Source organism: Lytechinus pictus, chromosome 18 (assembly GCF_037042905.1).
Source record: "Lytechinus pictus isolate F3 Inbred chromosome 18, Lp3.0, whole genome shotgun sequence".
NCBI classification, from domain to species: domain Eukaryota; kingdom Metazoa; phylum Echinodermata; class Echinoidea; order Temnopleuroida; family Toxopneustidae; genus Lytechinus; species Lytechinus pictus.
The window spans coordinates 18,079,579-18,104,826 of NC_087262.1; the positions used below are offsets into that span (position 1 = coordinate 18,079,579).

The window sequence follows — 25,248 nt, forward strand, 5'->3', positions numbered from 1 at the left end:
ACACAAATCTAACTGAACTTGTATCCTTCTGCGTCGAGCGAGTTCTCAGACTCAGCCAGCCAACCAGTCAGTGAATCTAACCACCGACCGTGATGACAACGACAACGAATATTTTGAATCCCTAACTTAGTTTGATTGGAATGGGTGCACTGAATAACAACCAAGGCATGCCATAACTGTATGTGGTCCAGTCAAAATTATATTAATTGTGCCAGCACCAGTCATGCCAGTGGCAGTGAAGTGGAAACTGCCCTCTGCTCCGCCTACGGTCGAGCTCCGCTCCCGCTACTCCCCGGCCTCCGGCACCGCCTCCTGGACGAGCCCAGCGGACCGAGCCTTGTCAAACGCCCATTTGGCTGGGCTATGCGCGTAGCCGTGGGAATTCCGTCTAAAGAAGTGATTGATCTTTAACTTTTTTTTACATAGTCTTTTATGTGTGTGTTAAACTGTATTTTAATCTGAACATGTTTGGATAAACACTAGGGATATAATTACATTGACTGATAATTTTTTTCATCTCAAATTTAATAAAATTAAATCTCGTAGTCGTACTCAAATCAGCCAGGCAGCATTGCAAATTTGCATTGCCATTGGCGGGGTTTAAGTTGAACCTAGTATTGAATATGTCGTGTGAAGAAAATGAAACTCCACCTCCAATTCCAAAAGGATGCCAGCTTCTGAGTCACCAAGTGGCAGGACATATCTACGGCAAAAGTAAAACTCGGGCAGGTAAGTTGAATTGAATCTTGCATCCGATATCTCCCAATAATTAAATTTTTTGTTGGGGAACAGGTTCAAATGTTAAATTTACTACTAGTGAGACTGATGTCATTTAATTTATTATTCATTGGTGTTTTACATTTTTTTAACGTAGTCTTTTATAGCTTAGCTAGGGATATGCAACAAACTTCTGATTCTAAATCAAGTTTAAATTAATTATTTTGTTCCTATATGTAACTCAGATGAGATATTTTACTTTCATTGGTTTCATCATTAGTATATGGCAAGTTCCCCCAAGTCTGCGCAGTCCCCCTTGTCTGTGCACATGCGTTTTTGCGCGATTCTAATAAAAGAAGATGCGCAACGAGCACGAACTTTATGCAATACATAGACAGGTATTCATAAAAAAATCCTACTCAAATTGGTGGAAAAATAATGAATTTAGGGCATTTCATGTGACAGCCTCAAAATGCAGCCTTTCTCATCAAAATCCCCGAATCGTGTGCAAAGTGAATGCATGCGCAGACATGGGGTATCATTTTTTTTCAATCTGAAAATGACTGCCCGAGGTTTTTTCAAGAAAATCCTATATTTTCTTTCATTTTTTAATGAGAAATTTGGTACACTTACTCTTAATAATGTAAGGAACATTATTAATTGAAAGATTTTGTGAAATAAGAAGAAATTCATGTTAAATCTTAACTCAAATTGTTAGGTGCCGGTGCGCAGACTTGGGGCCCACCATCATACATGTACTATCATGTTCTTGTCTTTCATTGTCTTTTCATTGTGGGCCTGTAGCTGTAGCTATTTTTACTCATTAGTCTTCTCAGTAAAGGCTTAAATAAAGAACTGCCTATAATTATTTCACTGGCATAATAATCATCGTTATTATCATTCTCATTATTATTATCATTTATTATTATCATTATGATTTACTTTTACATAGGCCTTTCTGTTTTATTGTTGATGTGATTTTTTTTAATTATTGTTGATTTTAATCTTGCTATAGTATTACAATTATTATCATTTAATCTGAATTGTTGCTGCTATTATAATAAATATTAATCATTCTCATTACATTATTATTATTCTTAGGTCTGCTGCAAGACAACAGTGGATCGATCCTGAAGCTTCTACAGACCAACAATCGAGGAGAAAGAGAAAAGAGGTTTTACAAAACAATATTTGATGAAGAGCAAGCTGATCCAATCCTGCGAGATGCCCGGAGTCTTGTATGCCCGTTTCGAGGAACAGTCGCCTCTGCACACGATCCTTCAGGTAAAATAATAAACATCTTTTTCTGTTATCTTTTTAATTTGATTGGGTAGGGACTCAGGGAGTAATTAATCTGATAATTAGGAGGAAATTAAATTAGTGTATTGAAAATGTTTTCAAGTCTTAAATTTCCACATATAATAATAATAATAATATGCAGCTTATAGCGTTTAATATAAATGTTTCTAAGCGCTGCATACAATTACCCCAGCTTAAGCATGGCTACCGAATCTGACGCTTGAGCATTCAAGGAATTTCAACGGGGTCACCTGGGTGGAGAGAGGAAAGTGTAGATAAATGCCTGGTCAAAGGACGTGAGTGCTGCAGTGGGATTTGAACCCCGGACCTTGTGGTACAAAGTCCAGAGACTTATCCACTTTAAACCACAACATACATGTATCACCTGAACAGTACAGCTATTCAGTCTCACAACATTATGTACCTCCTGTCAAGTCATAATTGGGTTTTCCTCACTGAGAAAATAAGAACATTCATGGATCAGGTGTGTTGCTATGATAACTTAAAGTAGTATGGTACACACATTTGTAACTTTGGATATGATTGAAGCCTGTAATGTGCACAGTACCTCTTACTGAATGTATCTATTAATACAATTTCACTATGTGTATAGACTATATTCTAATAATTTATATACATATATATATATTTTATGTAGGGCCCAGTTTATAAGCAGTTTTTGCTTCCTTTGCTTTGTTTTTGCTTTTTTGCTTTGTGATAAAAAGCTTGCCAAAACATCCAATAACAGATTGACTGTATGGGTATTTCCTCATCCTGTACTGGGGTGGTATTCTGAAAACGTTCTTATCTTTGTTCTTATCTTTTATCTTATCTCATTGAGATAAGAAGACGCTAAAATCATTGCAAATCGGTATTCTGAAAATCTTCTTAACGCGTTCTTATCTTTGTAAGGACTGCCTCCTTATCTTCAACACGCCCATTTTTAGGATATTACCAATCAAAATGCGCTTTATATTGGCAGTTTAACCAATAGAAGCGTTCCTTATGTCAAGAGAATATCATGGGCGCTGTGCGTACACTGTTTCTGGCGCATTGCGCGAAATAGGAATTTTATACGCAATGACTGATTATTATTTCGAGACACGTGCACAAAATAAAGAAAGAAAGAAAGTAAAGATAAAAAGTAAATAAAGCAGGTACGAATAAAGAATAAAATATGAAGAAAGAAAGTAAGTAGACAGAAAGGTGTCAGAATGAAGCAGGAATAAAAAAAGATGAAAGGAACAAAGCAAAAAATAATGAAAGAAATAAAGAGTAAACGAAAGTAAGCAAGCACAAAGAACTTAAAAATAATAAAATAAGGAAAAAAAATAGAACGATTATCAATGTTACAGTGAGGAAGAAAAAATGAAGAAAGAAAAGAAAGAAACTTAAAGGAAAAAAGTAAAAGGACAAAATAAAAAATAATAAAAAGAGAGGAAAAGGAAAATGAAACAAAGAAATAAAGATGAGAGAGAAAAAATGAAAGGAAAATTAAAGCAAAAATAAAGATTACAGAAAGATAAAAAGAAAGAAAGGAAAATTCAAAGAAAGAAAAGGAACGAAAAGGGAAAAAAAAAAGTCAGGAAAAGTGAAGAATGAATAAAAAAAAAGAAAACAGAAAAACATTAATGGAAAGAATAAAGAAAAATATATTTTTTTAATTGATAGAAGAAAGACACAGAGAGGAAATTATGGAAAGAGAGTAAATAAAGAATGAACGAAAAAAGAATGAGCGATATAAAGAATAAAACACAAGAAAGAAAGTAAATAAGACACAAGAGTGTCAGGAAGCAGAAATAAAAAAAATGAAAGAAAGAACAAACGAATGAACGAAAAAAGAAAAAAAAAACCAAAAAGAAAAAGAAAAAACAGGAAAAAGAAAAAAAAAATAAGGGGAAAAAATTAATATTAAGGGAAGAAAGAAAGAAAGAAAAAGGGGAAAAAAGGAAAAGCACATATAAAGACGAAAGAATGAAAGAAAAAATAAGGAAGAAATAAAAAGATTACAAAAATGTGACGGAAGAAAGAAAAATGAAAAGAAAAGAAAAGGAAAGGAAGAGAAAAAGGGGAAAGAATAAAAGCAGAAATAAAGACTTATTCAAGAAAAGAAAGAAAGGGATAAAATGAAAAGGGAAAATAAAAAAGGAAGAAAGATGACGAATAAATGAAACAAAGCAAAAGAAAAGTAAAGAAATTAAAAGATTCAAAAGAATAAAACAAAGATATAAATGAAGAATAAACTTAAAGAAAGAAAGAAAGAAAGACAAACACATAGAAAGGAAGAAAGACAGACAGATAGAAAGGAAGAAAAAGAGAAAATAAATAAAGAAAGAAAGAAAGAAAAAGGGATAGAAAAAAGAGACGGGAAAATAAAGGGTGAATGAAAGAAAGGGTGGGAGGAATACTTGTGGGAACTTGTTACTAATAGTGGCCATCGATTTTAAGCAAGAAAGAACGCGGACATCGTGAGATGTGATAACCCTCTAGCTATCTTAAATATTATCATAAATATCGTGAAAGATAAGAAAGAGAAAAGATAAGAACGTTTTCAGAATACCACTTATCTTCATTTTGTTCTTATCTTTTTAGCGCGCTTTTGTATTATATGCGCGAGTAATACATTTACGCGCTCAGCATAGGATGTTTAGCAAGATAAGAAAAAGATAAGAACAAAAGATAAGAACGTTTTCAGAATACCAATTTGAGATCGTGACGTAGATAAGAACAAAATTAAGATAAGAACGTTTTCAGAATACCGCCCCAGGACTCCAGATCAGATATGGTAATAAATGTTTTTCAGGTTACCCTAGTTTCATGAATGTTTATCATAATGCAACATTTCATTTGACCCCTGTTTTCTGTTTCTTGTTTCCCATGATGCATTTTACAAATAAAAGACAAAATGTCAAAATGTAACCCCCCCCCCAAAAAAAAAAGACCCTGCAAAAATTTGATGGCAATGTCATCAACTTTGAATTCTTAGCCATACTTTATATGATTTTGAAATGTCACCATAACTTTGGAAGTATATTGACCTATTAAAACTTGGACATATTTGATAATCAAGTATTACTGATCATCTGAAATAAGTTCAAATCAGGTCACATGATCAAAGTCAAGAGTCATTTAATTATGATCAGTGGGCTTTGACCATGTTGTGGTTTCACTTTCAAGATTAAAAACTTAACCCAGATTAATATTTTTAATTTTCAAGTCAATAATTTGTGAGTATATAAGTCCCTATTCTGTAAAACTTACATGAATATCAAGTATTGGGACAAAGATGAATCTACTTTTCAGGTACTGTAATTAAACCAAGGTCACACTGGAGGTAATTTGGGATCAATAAACTGGTATCAACATTAGACATTAAAATTTAACGATTTTGAATTTTCAAAACAATTTTTAAAGGTCAAGTCAACCCCAGAAAAATGTTGATTTTAATAAATTGTAGAGAAAAATCAAACTAGCATAATGCTGAAAATTTCATCAATATCGGATCCATGTAAAATAAGACAGTTATGACATTTTAAAGTTTCGCTTATTTTTCACAAAACAGTGAAAAAAAATTTTGATGAAATTTTCAGAGTTATGCTTGTTTGATTCTTCTCTTTTTATTCAAATCAATTTTTTGTTGGGATGGACTTCTTTACCTTTAAAAAGTACAAGTCTTTATTTTGTTAAATATTGGTTAATTGTAATAAAAGCAATTTTGAATGAAACTTTTGTGAGATGAATACTGGATATCACAAATGTTTCCAAGTCAAGGTCAAATATCATTTGAGATTTAAAAACATATTGGCCCGAACTCACAAAGGTGGTTTTTAAAACCATCGGTTGAAAATTGACAATTTGTCAGAGTCTTATAACAGTAATATCCATTAATTTGATTATTTCTTGATTCAGGGTATCCAAACTACTATCCTGTCATGGTCTTGGATTATTAGATTGTCTTTTCAGAGGATAAATGAAAAAGAGAGAAAATGTTTGACATTTCAATAGATCGCAAAGTAAACAGTCATGCTACAATGCTGGCAAGGGTCACAAGATTTCAAGCTGGGCTTTCTACTTAATAGGGCCGTCTGCACCATCCCGAGTTTTCAAATTAGCGCGCTATTTCTGATCCGGCAAATTATCCCGATCTGAAAAATCTCGAGATAGTTGGCGGTGCAGACGCAATTATCGCGCTGGTTCGTAGGATTAATCTCGAGATTGCAATCCCAAGTCAACTCGGGTTTATTTGCAAAATAGCGCGCTATTTTACGAATTATCCCGCTAATTCGTCGGTGCAGACGCACTCGAGATTGGACTCGGGGTAATTTATTCATGACGTCAGTCCATAATGCAATTCGCGTTCCACTTCCGCCTTGGTCAAAACATAACATAAACACGTGCGAAAGTCAACTTTATACATGCGAATAGCGTTCATAAGCAACGATGGTGTCCCACCAGTGAATGGATTTTGGGAGAGACCAGACCGAAGGGGGAGGCGCTCATCGACGATGGTCATATTCAATAACACTGACAGCAGTGTTGTCTTATTCCTTCGCAAAATGTGAGCAAATAGCATTTCTTTCCTCCTTCTCTCCCTCTCTCTCCCCCTCTGTCGTTGCCTCCTACTCCGCCATCATATTTAACGAAGAATACATCACTTCTTCACTCGTTGAGCTGAGAGGATTGTTGAATTCGGCGAAAGTGCTAGTGAAAGGAGTACATTGCTTGCATATCGCGGGAAGTTATTCAAAAGCGCGGGCCGTTGAAACTCCAAGATCCGAAAGTGCGCATGCTCGTAATATCGGGCTTGTTGCCTTGCTCGAGCAGGAATCGCTCTTCGTGGGATGGTGCAGACGGGGTTTCTTGAATCTCGAGATTAATCGCGAAGAGGGCTGATCGGGCTAAAATCTCGAGATTGAGCAAACTCGGGATGGTGCAGCACCGCCTATTGTTTTACTTCTTTTGATCAAGCCGCATCGCAAGTATGGAATCGACAGAAGCAACAATACAGTACTTTTCTGATATATTTTAGATGAATATTCAAAAGATTGTTAATTTTAGATATTGAGAAAAATCATTACAGAGAGAGAGAGAGAAAGAGAGAGAGAGCGTTGATATGTACAGGTGTACATGTTTGAGATGAATTGTAAAATCCAATTTTCATAAAGAATCAATCAATAGAAAACTATCACAATTTTGTTGAATTGGAATGACATGGCACTGTCACTTCAAAGAGAAAATATCCTCAATATTGAAAGGCCAAAAGGGCTTCAGTGTACCTGGTATGTAATTATAGAAGAGTGAAATTAATAAATAGTCCAGTAAATGCACATACCTGTACCTTTATGGCTTCACCAACTTTTTGGACATGATTTTGTTGATGTTTCAATCAGATGAAGTATCTTTTATCCTCAGCCAATTGAAATCAAGGAAAGTGGTCAGATCCAACAACTTGTTCCAGGGCAAAAATGTTGATGAAGCGCTCTCCTGGAGTCAGCCTTGAGCGCCTTATTATAGTTTTCTTGTCTCACCTGAACAAAGTTGTCTCATCTGAACAAAGTTCAGCAGAGCTGTAGTAGACCTACAGTGATCACTTTTCCTGTTAGTCTGTTTTCTGTAACAAACATGTTAAGTTTTTGTTCAACTTGCTGTCATTTCTAATTTCTGTACCAAGTATGTTCACAGTTGGTACATACATGTATGATCCTTGGGTTACTACATGTAATACGACATACATTTACTTTATGTGTCCATGACGATGATGGGGTCAAAGGTCATCTAGGATTCAAAAGGTCAAATGATATGAAGTCATGTCCATCCTTTTTTATGTTTTTTGTTCTTGCTATCTTTCATTTCTTTATTTATGCAACAGTTACGATCACATTTGAATGATAAGGTCAAAGGTCATCTACACATGTAGGGTTCAAAAGATCATATTGCATTTGATTGCGGAAATCAGGGGAGACTCATGGTTTGTGAAACCACCTTGTTTTAGAAATAAAACATACGCTGTATTTGAATGTACTGTAAATAAACTTAAGGTTCTGACATGATACAAAGCTGATACAATGCATTACAAGGGGGCAATGCATTTGCTATTCAATCTTTTAACTCTTGGCTTGATATCATATCGTTCATTTCCTGCTATGACTGTGAGGACAACTTTGCCAGACAAAAATATTGTGTTGCGCAATATTCCGCTTTGCAAATGCAGCCAGTATTAATGACAGGAAATGCTATCCGAGTAGAAATGTTGATATGATTGATGTCAACTATGCACGCAATGTATGTTAGGCTCACATGAATAGTATGCTTTCTGTGTTTCAATATGTCTCAATATTTGTGCCTCCACCCGCCACTATACATGTACATGTAGGTGGTTACCCAACGATCTGCTCTTCTATTCCCCTGTCCTATTTTTCTTTCTTATGGTAACTTTAATTGGTTGATAGATCAACTTTATATCTCGGTCACATTTGCTCTACAGCGGCCGTACTGCAAGTCAAAAACAGCCGTTTTAACATTTTTTTGTACTACATGTAGCTACATTTACATGTACAGGTGGTTTGTATAAAAATGAATAAAATGGCTGTTTTCAACTTGCCGTACGGCCGCCGTAGAGCAAATGTGACCGAGGTATCAATCATGTAGCAGGAGTGGCAAACAATTAATTAGTTTCGTGGAGGTACATGTATGAAAGTCAAAAGTTAAAGATCACAGAGGTCATCATTATTTTTGTCTGGCAATGACAGCTAGGCATAGATTTCCTCTACGTGAAGTGCTGTTAGTTGAAGATTGGTACAAAAAGAGGACAAAGTAAATGTATATCATGGGCAAACCATAGGTCAAAATAGTGAGCAGAATAACTTGTTCTTGAGAGTAACTGAAGAACCATTTGAGGAATCAACTTCAAACATGTGTGTTTTTTTTACATGTATATGTACAGTATGAAGAAACAATGATTTAAGTAGATCCTGGGGTTATGAGTTTAAAGGTCACAGGGGTCACCTACAGTATCTTACATGTTTATTGTTGATAAATGAAATGTTAAGATTCTCTTTTCGATTTATTCTTTTTTTTTTTAAGAAAAAAAAATGAGTAGAGAATAAATACACGTAGATGATGTAGTTCAAGAAAACTATAATCTGACAATCAGTCATTTACCAACTGACCAAAGAACAGTCAAATTGTAAAAAGTACTTGACCTTCATGTACATGTACAGCTGCTGTTTGGATGGCCTTATGTTTTGAAGTGGAAGCAAGTCCTTTGATAACTGTTATTTTCTGGTAGAATGGGCTCACTTAAATATTTTACATGTACAGACAGTACAGTTAGGTAGCACAAATTCTATTTCAGATTTCAATTTTGATTTATATGTACCGGTACATACTGTAATAGCTACTTCTACAAGAGTTGAATTTGTTGGTGCAATTCAAACTTGGCAAGGATTATTATGGGTTCAGGGTCTGTACAGGTCCTGGAAAAAAACATGGAAAATTATGGAATTCTTGCTTCATAGCGATATCATTCAGTCAAATGTGTATGACCCCTCGGTCGTAAATTATTGAAAAGTATGGAAATGCCCAACGTAATATGTAGATTTGAGGAAACATGCATCAGTCATCGCATGGACCTACTACTCTGAGTAGTAGGTCCATGGTCATTGCAAGTTTATGGGGCAACTTGGCCTGAAAAAAATTCAGTACCAGTGGCCATTGATGTGAGAGTGACCTTGAATATAAGAAAATACTGTACTATTGTAGCAATTACATGTAGAATTTATTTTTGTAAAACTATTACATTTACATCATTGATTTTTTTGAATGGCCAGCTGTCAGCTGTTTGTGTATTTTGATTTGAATAGGCTATTGTCCTCTTTTTTATGTTGCTAGATTGATCCTAACAACAATTTCTTATGACTAGGAAATTTTAAAGGTACACTTTGCGTGTACATGCAAGGCCATTGACACTGTGTTAAGCTTCTTTTCAAAATTGATCTGTCTTGATCAATACTTGAGCGAACGTGTCTTCTTTCATTCGATTATTATACACCCTATACATGTACTTGGAAGTCTAGATATTTTTTTTGTCTCCCATTTTATTTTAGTTATGATGATGAGTGATAATAAATTCTGAATATTAAACCACAGAAATGTGATGATACAATGTCCAATGCAATTGTAAGTCGATCGATGGACACTTGACGCTTGCATATCAAATGTGATGGCCGATGTCGGAGATTCCCAAACTTGACCTTCCAGAAAATAATAAGGAACTGGCAAGATGAAAAGAGTTTAGGTCAAACGCTTTTCTGTCGGGCCGTTAGATCTGGGCATTAGATCTAAATGGTGTATCTTTGGGACGTTGGAGGGCGTTTGGGTCTAACATTGCCAACGGTACGCAATGGTTTGTAACGGGCAAAGCATTGCAGGCGTTGGGCTAACGGCCATTAACGGGGTAGAATGTTAGGGGGTGTTAGATCCCACTGAATACACAAAGTCAAAGGGCAAATCACACATAATTTTTTTAATCAAATACCCCCTAAAATTTGCCTCAGGATTGGGAAAGCAAACTATCCAAACAAGTCTTAGCCCTAGCTATAATCCTCTTTATGCTTACATGTATACATTTCTTTTTGTAGTTGAATTTATCAAGCTTCGGGACATGACGATAGGCTACAAGCATCCATGCATCATGGATATCAAGATCGGACGCATTGGCTACGCAGAGGGAGGGGATAGCACCAAAATACAGATGTCTAGGAGAAAGTACCCTGATATGGAGAAGCTGGGCTTTCAAGTCCTTGGAATGAGGGTAAGTTAGTCAACAGGTTTGTCACTAGCGACCTTTCATACTTCCCAACTTAGGGGAATCGTACAGTACATTCAAGGCATTTAAAGGGGAAGTTCACCCTGACAAAAAGTTTATATTGTAAAAATAGCAGAAAAAATAATAAAAAATATTGCCGAAGGTTTGAGAAAAATTTGAAATTCATGCATTTTATATTACATAACACATGGGGCAGCTGCTCGTTTATGACGTCACAAATCCAAAACTTTGAACTCTAATCACTTTCTTACTCTTTAACGGATTTTCATCAAACCTTCACCAATATTTTTTACTATTTTTTCTGCTATTTTTACAACAAAGTTTTCTTCAGGGTGAACTTCCCCTTTAAAATTCAAAACACTAGTTCTAGAGAACCTCCATTTACCTATAGATGTAAAATTAAAAAATTCATAATTGGCCTAAAGTCAGAAAGTGAATGCTCAAACACAAGAGTAGTTCTAAGTAGGCCTACCCATTGGCCCAGTGTTTCCTGATCATGTCTATGAAATGATATTTGTTCACTATTCTGATGGATGGATAATAAAACTGTCTGTAAGTTACAATGATTTTATGCACGTCTCGTGACACTTTCTTGCGCTACATGATAAATCCCTAAGTAATTGACTTTATGTTCCAGTCGTTCGTAAACGCTATGAACAGCTTTATGAAATGGTGTTTCATTAAAGATGTTTGTAAGTTACGAACAACTTTATGAATGACTGATGATCCTTTCTTGTGGTGAAAGATATACCTGTAGGCCTACACAAAATTTTCATTGATGTCGATTTAGGCCCTTAGCATCTAAAAAGGATCACCAGTCATTTGTTGATTCGCTTGTAACTTACAACCAGCTTTATGAACACTGTACCAGGACTTTTGTACTTGGGAACAATAAGAATGTCCAAAGTAAAGTTTATATTTAGAACTGTTTTGAGGGATTGACCTTGAGGAAATATGATGGAACGAAATGGGATGCAAGAATGATTCATAATAGAAATAGCTGTACCTGTTGTTGGTTATTTTTACTGTATTGTTTGCCTTTTCAGGGCAGCCTTGAACTGTATGGCTTACCTTTAATACAAACATGCATATTTACTTGGGGTGTACATGTACATCCTAAATCATATATGGTATTAATTTTTTATGTAGATTCTAATATTTCACTTCAATATTTTAAGGTCAACATGTCTTCTTCCATTTATGCCGCTTTCCCTTGTATCTTCAATCGAATAAAGGCCAAGTCAACCCCAATATATACATTTACACTTTACAGGGAATAATTTTCCTGGTATTGCATCGCAATTTGCTCCACATTTTCGAAAGACTGCTCTGCATATTGTCTCTTGTATAGCATTTTTTTTTTACATAGGACTGTACATTACAATTGTTGAGAGCTTTTCTCCTATGACCAAAAATGCTATTAAAATTTGTAAAGCAAAATTATTCCCTGCTTTATATTGAACAGATCTACATGTATATTATGAAACAATCATAATGGAGAAAAAGTCATTGAAATTAGAGATTAAAAAAATTTATCTCATTTTTAGAGTTTTGCTTACACTGTATTTTCCAATTTTTTTTAGTTCACATGGTGGTCAGTAAGCAAATAGGGGAGCTCATAATGTCACAAACTCACAGTGTATTATATGAAATATCAATTTTTAGAGATTTGTCGGTATGTACCGCATGGCTCACTTTACACCTCACAAATCACTGATGAAATGACAAAATATATCATAAACACGTAGGAAAGTATCCTGATAGAATATTTCCCCCAAAACAATTGTATCCCATGTAGTATAGGCATATGCTTGAATGATCAGTTGGTATTCTTTGCTGCAGTATCCAGATGTCAATGAGGTCATTATCCTTTAATAAAAAGTTACAGAAAAATCCATCGCAAAATACCTTTCAATTATTGTTTTGAGATCTGTTTTATATTAAAAACTCTTTAGTATCAACTCTTAAGTAAATTTGATTAAAAATAGGTTTGCAATGACGTTTTTAACTTGTGTAGGATTATGACTTCATGGGCATCCAAAGTCTTTTGTTGCAGCCTTGATAAAATTTTACATCACAACAAAATTTTACATCACAGCAAAGAATACCTCATGATTATCCAAGCGTAATCATATGCTACCTAAAAATGGTATCAGATTATATGGGAGGGGGTTAATAGCTTAAGTGTTCATGACATATTTTTTCACTAAATTTGCGGTGTGTGATATGTTAAGTATTATCTGACTCAGTTGACAGAGGATCTCTACCAAATGATCTCATGATCAAACCAAATTTTAGGTATACATCCTTGGAAGAAAGAAATCTGAAATAAAACTATTTATTTTCTTTTTTTTAACAGGTGTATCATCCTCGAAGCCAGAAGTACACAACCTATGACAAGACATATGGAAAAACACTCAACATTGACAATATGATTGAAGGTAACTACGGAGGGAAGTAATGCAGAAGGGAAAGTGCAAAGATTGTGGTGAAAAGAAGAGCATTGATTTTGAAAAAAGGAGAATAGAAAGAGAGGAAGAGAGAGATTGATAAGGGGAGACTTAATGTAGGAAAAAAAATAGAGAATTACCGGTAATTTTGATTAAGTGAAATCAGGGCCTTGTCTTACAAAGAGTTACAATTGATCCAGTCAACCACAACTATGGAAAGTCAGTAACACCAACATCTGAAATACATGTTTGTTCAAAATATTTTCTAGAAATGATGTACATATTCATGCATTCATCATTTTCTTGAAAATTCAGTGTGATTCTCTTTGTTTACAAAGGACATTGTGCAAGTTTCCTTTAGAAAAAACTATGACATTGATGGATTTCCATATAGTTGAGGTTGATCGGATCAATGATAACTCTTTGTAAGACAGGGCCCTGATAGAGAGATATAAGGAAGAGAGAGAGGAGAAGAGAGAGTAGTAAAGAGAGGATGGGGAAAGTATGGAATAGAGAGGGAGAGAGAGAGTGAGAGACAGTTGGATTCCTGAAAGCAAAGAGTATAAAAAATAATAAATAAAAGAAAAATTTACATCTTTTTCCCAGATTTTTGTAAATCTAGCTAATCACTTTTACGTGTAGCTTAAATAAAAGAATATGAGAAACTCCTTTCATATTTATTAATGATCTGAAGTGTCTTTCCATTTCATTTGATCACAAAATAGTGTGCCAATGAGAGTATTAATGACACTCATAAAATAATAACCCTTTTACCTTGATGCATATCCTGTAATCGTTGTTCATATCCTGTCTACAATTAATCTAGATCATTGAATGTACATGTAGTTTCATGTCAATAATGTTTTGGTCACCATTGAAGCTGTGTGTTATCCCATGTTCAAAGGGGTACTCCAGGCTGAAAGTAATAGTACCTGGATTAATTATATAGTAAAATTAAATGAACATAATTATGCAAATTAATCAAAATCTGATTAACTAATGTGTGAAGTACATATACCGTGCGTCCCACAAAAAACGAAACCGAAATTTATCGATGATTTATCATAACTTAATCACAAATACAATAGACAAATGACCTACCATTGTAAAGCTTAGGATCTCCTCTTTCATCTGCAATTACTTAGATTATTTCTCATTCACGCATGAGTGAGCAAATACAATTTGAAAAGGGGATACCAAAAAGTCATTTGGCGGGCTGTATCTTGGTTTCAAAAAGAAAACCACATTCTTAGAAAGTTCAATATCTGTTCTTTAATTCGATACCTCAATTACAGAAAATGGTCAAGAAATAACAAAGTTATGGTTATTTGAAATAAGGCTTGAATTTCAATAATTTCATAAAATTGAGAGGTTCTACAGGCTCGCGTTCAAACTCACATGACACTCCGTTTTGTTGACGATCAGCCATGGATTAAGTGTTTTGTTAACCATGCGATAGCTTCTATGGGAAACCGGTGAAAACACGTATATTTAATGAAATTATGGAAATACAAGCATTGTTTTGAGGGAACATAACTTTTTTACTTCTTGACCATTTTTTGTGGTTAAGGTATCAAATAAAAGAGCAGATATTGAACTTTTTAGGCATGTGATTTTCGTTTTGAAATTCAGATACCCCCCGCCAAATGAGTTTTTGGTATCCTTTCTTCAAATTGTTTTTGCTCACTCATGCATGAATGGGGAATGATCTACATGTAAGTAATATCAGATGAAAGAGGAGATTCTAAGCTTTACATTGGTAGGTCATTTGTCTATTGTATTTGTGATTAAGTTATGATAAATCATCGCTTAATCTCGGTTTCGTTTTTTCTGGGACGCACTATATATTATATAAAGTTTAGCAATTATTTGAGAAAACATAGGTTGGCTGATGATATCATATCCCTTCTTTCAACCAAAATAATAACTCCTTGTACTTTCTTCTTGGTATATTCTCATTTGTCAAGTGAAGCTGATCGGTTAAAGGTCCTATGAAATACAGCAAAGATGCTGATTTATTCGTTAGCTTAGTGGTTACTAATAACGATTCCATCAAAATTTTACCCGAAAAACATCCCACATCAGGTTCAAAGGCAGTTTTATATTGGAAATTGAGCCCAATTCGCCACGCCCACAAAAAATTCAGCCCGATTTGGTTTCGTATATCACGTGACAATTATGACGTCAGGGCAAGAATCTGCTGAGTGTTGCTGACGTTTGGAGCGTGAAGTGCCTATTGTGGTTGCACGTGTGAATTCAAAGTAAATAAATTGAATTGCTGGAATAATATTCAGAACCTGAATCTTCAAAGTCTGAAGAATCAGACGCAGCTGATGACGATGCTGTAGCCATGATCAAAACCTCATAAAAATCTTTAAAAATCTGTTAAGGATGAGCTCGGTCGAAACAGCAACTACACGAGAAACATGTGCAATAACTAGGGGTCCGGCTGCACAGCTGAGAAGGCTTTCTTTCGATGACGTCATGATGATTGACAGGTCGATCGGCCGACTTTTTCGAAAATTCTAGTGGGCGTTCCCGTTGAAGTTCATTTCCATGGAATAACTCAACGCCGGTTCGTCGTACACAGAAACCGATGGCAAATTCATATTTTTCAAGTAAAACTACCCAAGAATAGATATATATCCAAAATAAAATGGTTTTTGTGTCATAGGACCTTTAAGGGTTACCATTGAGGTGAATTTTTTTTCTTAGCTTTTTCTATCAAAGTTGCTTTTAAAATAATCTTTGATATCTCAGGTTTCAAAGAATAGTTTCATGAAGATTGATGATTCCGAAAGTACTGGAATAGTCCATTTTATTCATGGGGGTGATGTTACCTCTCATCACGGACGGACATTTTTACTTAAATTAAATTCACTCTAGTTTATTGTTTTTAAAGTTACTCTAATTTGGTTTGGATGTTCTTGCACTCTGAATATTAATCTATTATCAAACATAAATTAGTAGAAAAAAAAATATTGGGAAGTAAATTTTTTTGGTAGGTGTTAACATTTCCATTTTGAAATTTCCGTCCATGATGAAAAAAAGATGAAAAGTTTTTTTATTCTTTATCAGAAGAAAAAGAAGAAAAAAAAAAAAAAGATGAAAATTTTTTTTATTCTTTATCAGAATAGAAATAAAAAATAAAAAGGTGTAGAGGTATCTCACTAAACACTGTACATCATTTTATTTGAACATAACTGAAATCCATATCATAAACTCAATCCAACATGATCACGGACGGACATTAATTTCATCACGGACGGACAAAGTAAATTCACTCAAATTCAATTCACTCTAGTTTTATTGTTTTCAAAGTTACTCCAATTTAGTTTGGATGTTCTTGCACTCTGAACATTAATCTATCATCAAACATAAATTAGCAGAAAAAAAATATGGAAAGTAAATTTTTCTGTTAGATGTTAACATTTGTTTTGAAATTTCCGTCCATGATGAAATTAATGTCCCTCCGTGATCTTTTTTTATAATGTATAATATGTATGGATTCAGCTTTTTATTCTTTATTTCAATTCAATTAAAAAATAAAAGTGTGTAGAATGAAAAGTATCTTACTAGATGCTGTACATCATTTGAACATAGCTAAAATCCATACATTTTATGCATATCAATCAATCAAAATGATCACGGACAGACAAGTGAGCAATATATTAAGAAAATACTGCTATTCTGCTAATACTGTGGAATGATCCATATATGCAAATGAGAAACTTTGCTGAGCAGATTATGAATTTAATTTTAGTTTCAATTTGCAGTGAAAAGTGGCACTGAGAATTATTCAGATCTCAAATGGATAGAAACCTACAACTCTTCACAATTTTTTGTGATATCTTTGCTTGGCTGTTATTGGGGCTAAATTGTCAGGAAAAATTGTTAAACATAATTGGAATGCAGATAGAGTTGGAAAGCTACATTTATGCCAAAAAAGCAGGAAATAAAATATGGCAAGAACAAGTCCAAAGTTGTAGATTTCATCAATTCAAGCTTGCAGAAATATCTTTATGTGATGGAAAAGAAGAAAGTAGAATGCATAATCTGATAAGCAGAAAAATCATCAATTTTTCCTTATACAAACCTATGGATTCACAATGCTTCTAACAGAACATGACATCACGGTCTTGAGGCTTGTGAAAAGTACAAGAATACCTTTTTTGGAGCTAATTTTAAGCAAATTGCTTTTCTTGTAGACTAAAAATGCATACTATTTATAAAGCTTGCACTGCAGTGTTTAGAAGTTTAATAAGCATTTGATTGGTATATGATTTATCAATTTCAATTTTGGATACGGTCAGGGCCTAAATACATGAGGGCTGTTCGATGTTTTGGGTTGTCTCCATTTTAATATGGGCAAAAAATGAATTTGAAGAGAGCCTCTGACAAGAGTTGTGGTCATACATTACTTGATCCACCAAACAAGCATTAGGATCAGCAACCTGTGAATCTTTTGGATTTAGTTAATGGACCTAAAAAAAACTTCTTTGCTCTTTGGGTCAATGGACATAGCAAATTAATGCCTAAAACTGTATTAACATGTACATGTATCATCATGATAATGAAAATAGTTGTATCAACATGATCATTGATCAACTAGATGTTGATTTAGTACACTCTACTAGTATTCTATAATTTGAAAAGAAGACAATGTGCATTAGGACATTCTTTACATTTGATTTTGACAAGAACTGTGTTTATAAAAGCAATCATATTTCTAGATTATACTGTGCGTCTAGCATAGAAATCAAGTTGCGACCACTTAAATCAAGTTGTAGCAACTTGATTGAAGTTGCAGCAACTTGACTGTGCAACTAATACTGTTTAATTATATTAAAAATTTTACAATTCATAAATGCAATAGCATTTGTTCCCCCTAAAAAGTAATAAGAACTTCTTACAATGTACTTCCAATGCATTTTAATTGTGTCCGTCCGTGATGGAAAATATAATTTGCAATTCTCTCAGAAGTTTGATATTGGTTAAGAATTCAATATGCCGAACATAGAAGCTAACATACCTGAGTGTTATTTGCCTTAACAATAATTGGTCAATGTTATTAAAGCTGTTTAGATAGAAACAATAAAAATGTACAAAATTCTGAAAACCCCATTTCTATCATGTCCGTCTGTGATATGGCACATTTAGTGGATACCTATGTTTGTAGGTAACCATGGCAACAAACTTTTTTCATCATTCAGCATACTTTGTCCTACCCTTCACTATAAAACACAAAGGAACCTTGTTCATCTTATTCCTAATTTGTTACAAGCCTTCAAAATTTTCAAAATCTATCAAATGTCCGTCTGTGATGAACCGATCATGCTCAAGTATGGAATGGGCTGAAAATTTCAGGATATATTATAATCTTTGTTTGAAACTTTCTTATTTGCAATCACTAGATTTGTCACATTTGTGTTTAAAGGGCCTTTTAAAATGTGTGTTTGGAACCAACCTTTTATGTCACCATTCAAAGTATGTAAAACAAAGCAAACAAAATCAACATTTCAAATAACTTAAATTATTTGTTTCATTTCCATTCAAACATAATAAAAAGTAATATAAATCAGATACAAATATAAGGATTTGAAGGAAAAACATTATAAAATAGAGCATATATGGAAATAATGGGGTCCACTACAAGCTAAGCATTACTGTGAGAGAGGGCACTAAATATCTTCAAATGTAATGTTCAAATTTCATACAGTCCTTGAAATTACATAATTCATCAAAAAGTTCAAATTCTGTCGACAATTTCATTCTACCCGACCAAATATTTTAAGATATTCAAAGAGATAATTCCCCACTTCTGACCATCATATACGGTAGATATCATATGTGTTATTTGTGTACAGACTGATATAATATGTTTATGCTGCTAGGTCAGAAGCTGACCCCCAGTCTTCAATTTGAGAGAGTTGCTGGTAGATAACTAAACAGAAAATCAGCAATACATGGTGGAATATAATAGAAAAAAGGACAAGTAAATGTTTGACATCCCTCCATATACATGTAGCTGTAATTTACAGGAAATAACTTGTAAAACTTGTTTGAAAGACAAACAAGAATTTTTCAGAGTGGAAAACCTTATGGTTCTGATGAAAATTGCAAGAAGAAAATTATATTAATAACATTAGTTGCAATAACACAATTGTTTAAATTGCAAAGAATTAATTTCAAAAACACAATTGTTTGAAAAAATTAAATTGATTGCAATTGATCGCATGCTTAAATTGATTGCAATCCTTCACTTGATTTCAATAATAAAGTGAGGCATGGCGTTTGTCTGAGCACATTCACTCACTTCTCTTGGCAGGCACAGAGCTCGTGAAGTAAAGCAAGCCCATGAATTCATTTGAATAGGCCAGAGTGGGCTTATCAGGAAAAAAATTCTTGTTTGGGCTACTTTTCATCTCACCAGCCCAATTTTGCTACATTGTATTGCAGTTTATAGTGAGCCCTGTGGGAATTTCAGGGATGAATTCGCCCCAAGCACCTGTGAACCGGTAATTTTTCCCCTGGGGCATATGTGTTTCATACATAAAATTAAAATACATGTACACCCTGCAAGTGATTATTATAGAATGATGGCATGAATATATAAAAAAAAAAGAAGACATGTTGTGCACACTCTGATTGTCAAGTTGCTTGAAAAAGCATCTTTTTGTGCCATTGCAAAAATACACAACTGGATTTGCAACCAATAGGAAGTGTGCATTTTAGATTTGTATATGATATTTTTAGTTGCACTGAAAAACAGAATGCTTTCTCCAACCGCCCTCCTTGATCATTATATTGGAATTCTCACCCAAGCAATGTCTGTAAACTGATACAACAGCTGATTCTCTTTACATCTCATCTTCACAATTCTCCAGGTCTCGCCAAATTCTTCAACGTGGACGAGACGATCCGAACGGACGTGATGTACTCCTTCCTGGTCCGTCTGCAGCAGATCCTAGACTGGTTCCAGGTCCAGGCCAGGTACCACTTTTACTCTAGCTCTTTGCTCTTTATCTACGAGGGCACTATCTCTCCAGGTGACGATGCTGTCAAGAAACCTATCAACCTTTCCCAACATTCCGATGGAGCAGTCAACGGTCATGCGGACGATATCTTCTCAGTGAAACCGGACACTTATCCCTTGAAGAGAAAGAAATCATCGGATTGTAATGATAGCATTGTTGATGGAGATGATTGTTCTGGACTCAACAGAGGGAGCAAGAACCAGCGGGAGAATGGGGTTAGAACCGTTGACGATGGTTGTGAATCAAGGACGAGTGTTCCATTGAGTAGCTCTAAAGCTAATGATAGGGTAGGAGTAGAGGTGACGCATAATACAGTCATTGATAGACATGAGATTAAGGCAGGTGTGAACCATGTCAGAGAAAACCTAAGACCTTCTGCTTCTTTAGGAGGAACAGTCTTTGGACCCGAGCTTACGCGTAACAATCATCACAACTGCCACGTTCCAACTCCAAACCATTCCACGCACCAACTTGACATGCCAGCACATGCAAACCACAGGATAGACCAGAGCAACGTGAGGGAAACCTCTCGCAAGGACTCTGACTTGCCTCATGATGGGGCCAACGACCACTCGCCGCATCACGTCGAGATTCGCATGATAGACTTTGCTCATGCAATTGAAACAACGACTCGAGATGAGAATTATATCTTTGGTTTGAAGATGCTGAAGCAATACATTGAAACACTTCATAACTGTCACATATGGTGATGTTGATGATCTATGTTGTTTAGGTGTCAGTGTTTACGCTCATATGTCCATCCTGAAGTGCCAAGGGACGAAAGGAATATATTAGGTTTATATGCAGTTGAAACATTTTCTTTTTAATAGGCCTATATAAAGTCATGAATTTTTTTTTCTAATAGACTGGCGACATACATAAGAAATGTGTTACCAAAGATTGTAAAGTTACCACTACCTGTTTAAGAACTAAATTTCCTTATTCCTTATTAATTCTCTCACATGATATTAAATTTCAAACCTTTAATCAAACAAATGGATATACAGAGATGTAATTACTGATGGGATTTCTCAATTTCTTGCTTGAAATTTTCAGCATGTATGTAAGGTTATGATATTGTTGCATTACAGGTATGTATGTGCATGGCCACATTTATTCTATTTGTTTACAACACCTAATTTCTCTGCTGGACCACTAGAAATATAGCGCCATCTCTGGTGAGAAGCGAAGAAAGGTTGTAGTTGTGAAATGCAGCAATATGGTAACATCAGGGGTTGATGAAAATTTGGTACTCAAACGTTAAATTACTATGATATACAGTATATAGATAATATCTAAATTATTTCAATTTGGGATCAAATTAATGATAGCAAAATTTACTTATTTTATGACGTAAACATCACTCTGCTAAAAACAGCCTTGGTAAATTGTCACGCAAAGATCATGCCTATCCAATCCCCTTGTTATCAGAGTGGACTTTTAATATTAAGTTGTCTTATTCTCACACTGTGATTTATGCTTTGTGTATTTATATGATGGTTATTTTTACTATCTTCATGTGCTCCTGCAGGGAGAATGTTGGTTATAACTAAACTACATATATAGTTTATACTATTGCCCCGCTCATGTGCCAGCTTTCCTACCCCCCCCCCCCCCACCAAATGTTGCAGATTTGTTTCTTTCACTCAAGGAGGTCAATAAATTTAATAGTATTTGCTTCCTCTTGTTTGATGCTTATTTTTTGGATAGGCCTGAGACAGAATACTTTGATAACTGTATTACCATGAAATTTCACAAAGCAAAGTTATTGACTGCATTTTTCTCGGCAAAAATCTGTAAAATGTTCCAGATTTTTAGTTGATACTGTATATGCTCTCTCACTAATTATGTGTGCAATTTTAATGAAATCAGAAACTTTCTAACATACAGTAGACCTGCTATTGTTAGATAACAAGCATAGGCTGTTTACATGGAGATCACTTAATGACCCCTGTACATGTACACCTGCACAGTACTGAGTATTGAGCCATATATGAAAGGAGGGGGGTCTTGCTTTATTAGCAATGCGTATTAGTAATATCAGCATGAAATTGTAGAATTTTGTGTTTATTGATATCAATCATACAAATAAAACGTGTGAAGGGATAAAGAAAGTGTTTGATAAACTGGTACAAATTTGTATCCCTGATACAATGGGATAAGTACAAGTGATTGGTTCTAGATTTTTTTTTTTTAAAGCTTGGCATACATGAACAGGGTATATACTGGGATTTAATCCTTGAAACATTTGTTTGCATGTACTTTACATGTGTGTGTATGTGTGTAAATTAATTATGTAGATCTCATATGAATATGCATTTTTGAATGCAAATGTCAAACTTAACTACAGCACAAAGGGAAAGTGCATCGAAATGCCTTGTGTCTTTTTAACTCATGGTGAAAGATATATAGTGATTGATAAAGTTGTTCCCACTACAGTCTTTTACAAGCTGTCGCAGCTTTTCATGCAAACACAGTCGTGCTCAAAAGTTAGTGAGCCCCACCACAAAATGTACTATATCATGCTGGGTGCATGTAGATAACAACACTATAATGTCCTGCTAGCCCAGAGAAACATTGAATGTAATATTTTATCACCTGACTTCACAATTAATATCTAATACATGGTGGAACTTGAACTCTGTAAATATGTTCATTTTCTGCTTGGGTTAATTAATTTTTGAACACCACTGTACATGATGTGTGCATCCTTTTGTCCTTAACATTGATTTAAAAATACTTCATTTGAAGAGGAAGCATAGCAGCTTTTTTGAGATACTTATGATTTTCTTATTAATTTATTTTTGAACAATGAGTTGATGTTCAGAAATTATTAAAAGAACATTGACTGTAATCAAATTCCTGTGTTTAAAGGTAAATGCCAGTTGTGGTAACGATATCAAAATGAGTTCGTACATAATCCAATGAAATGACCACCAAAGTGTCTGTTTGTATAAATAAAACATATGTGCCAAAGAATTCTGGAAGAAATTGTGTAATTGCTGAGAAATCAGCAAATAAGCACAGGATTCGGGTCAAGCGTCGAGCCGACATTCAAGGCAATAATAATACAATATACTGTCCCACATGCGCTTATCTGTGTTGGTGATCTTCAGTGTGAACATTTTTCAGCGTAGATTTCAAGATTTCACAAAGTTCAGTTTATGTAACTGTACCAGATCTAGATCCTCGATGATATACTGACAATTAAGCCTGATTTACAGACTTTCTCATGAAATCAGTGTTTACTGCAACTACTGGCATTTCTCTTTAAATTGTGTCGTAAAATTGTTAGTCACAAACCTAATAGAAATAGGAGAGCCTTGAGCATCTACATGTAACAAGTTGGATATTATCTGTTTCATACCACAGTATTCCTCACTATTCTTTCTCGGTGCTTGGAATACATCGTTCAGTTTGACATGCGCTTAATTTTTTGATTCTCACTCATGGTTTAAAAAAAGTTGTCAACCTAGTGGGCCTTTCAACGTAATGAATGTTGGTGGGCAAATGCATTGTGGGATGCACAAATTCACTAATTACTTTTGGCCCATGGTTACTTTGGATCATCTTATGATTAACTTTTGTTATTTATTTTGAAATGGTGTCTTGCAGTTTCTTAATAATTACATCTGACTTTAACAATGGCTCACATTAAAAAACATTTCCAATAGCGTACAGTGTAATTATGGAAGGAAAACGGATACAACTCTTAAACAAAAGATCTTTGATTTAGAAGTTATGCAAGTCAAATTCAAACCATTTTAAAACTATACCTCTTTGAATACATGTTCATGTACATATGTATGTAGGAGCACCTACTATACATCATTCTGGTGCTAAAGTTGTTGGTTTCTTACCCTTGTTATATTTGATGTGACCAAATATATATGGGATCAAGGATTTTTCTCATAACACTGTATGAATGATTAATATTTCATACATTTTAATGCTAATATGTACATGTAGCAATAGTGGGATATATTACACTTTCTCCCATAGTGATATGCATTTTCTTCTGTGTTTAGTATGCAAAGCGTCTTCAAACAAAATTAAGCTACTCTTCCTGCGAATTGTAGATCCTTGTGGTTAAATCCTGAAAAAGACAACCACAGAAAGCATAAAATGATTCAACGTCATACTTTAGTGAAGGAAAAATGGTTGAGAATATTGTCTTCAGTGTTTTTTTAATTATATATAGCACATATATCATCCCTGTAAGTATTGCAAATGTGTATCAGTGTATATCGTTGGGTCATTGCCTTAAGCATCAATCATAATCGCTCATTGCATTTGATGATGTGGGAATCCAAAGAGTTAAATATATTCTTGCATTGAGGAGATGAACTCGACCCATTAAGTGCTTTTAGAATAGCAGCTTCAAACAGTAACTTATCCATAACTGGTAAAATAAGTTAATTGATTACTAATGCATTTTAGATATGTATCAGATGAGGATGCTTGGGAATTCTATATCACACTTATCAATGTAACATTGATTTGTAATTATTCACCTGTAGATATGTATAAAATTATATAATAATATAGTCATTGTAATTTGGGGAAACTGTATGACATCTTACAGTAATCTTTTATATAAAGGCAATGGATTTAGATGAAATAGGTGGGAGAATATTTGTAAAAGATATAGTATCATTGTTATAATTATTGACACTAATGTGGTTTGAGCAGAGGCAGTAGAGAAGAATTACAATCAGGCGGTGACGCTTTTTATATACATGAATGTGGTTTTATGAATTTTCGTTCAGTGTTTTTTGTGATTCTTCGGTTGGTGTAAAAGTGAAGTGGATGATGAGTTACATAGAGGGGAGAAGGGAGAGAATAAATACAAAGTAAGATTTAAAAGAAAAGTAAGAGGATGAAAGGAAATGATGATGAGGGGGAAGAAGAAGAGGAG

General features: G+C 34.5%; 1 protein-coding gene across 1 annotated transcript; it reads left to right on the forward strand.

Moving 5' to 3' along the window:
* LOC129281159 (uncharacterized) lies at positions 1-25,074 on the forward strand. Its single transcript, XM_054917101.2, has 5 exons — positions 1-729; positions 1,819-2,001; positions 10,656-10,828; positions 13,203-13,284; positions 20,181-25,074. Exons 1-5 carry the CDS (start codon positions 624-626, stop codon positions 21,038-21,040), a joined length of 1,404 nt encoding a protein of 467 aa, XP_054773076.2. The 5' UTR covers positions 1-623; the 3' UTR covers positions 21,041-25,074.
* Positions 25,075-25,248: the final 174 nt, after the last annotated feature.

Coding starts and splice junctions, on each gene's coding strand:
- LOC129281159 (XM_054917101.2), top strand. CDS start 624: ATGTCGTGTGAAGAAAATGAAACTCCACCTCCAATTCCAAAAGGATGC. Junction 730..1,818: donor CAAAAGTAAAACTCGGGCAG/GTAAGTTGAATT, acceptor TATTATTCTTAG/GTCTGCTGCAAGACAACAGT. Junction 10,829..13,202: donor TTCAAGTCCTTGGAATGAGG/GTAAGTTAGTCA, acceptor TTTTTTTAACAG/GTGTATCATCCTCGAAGCCA.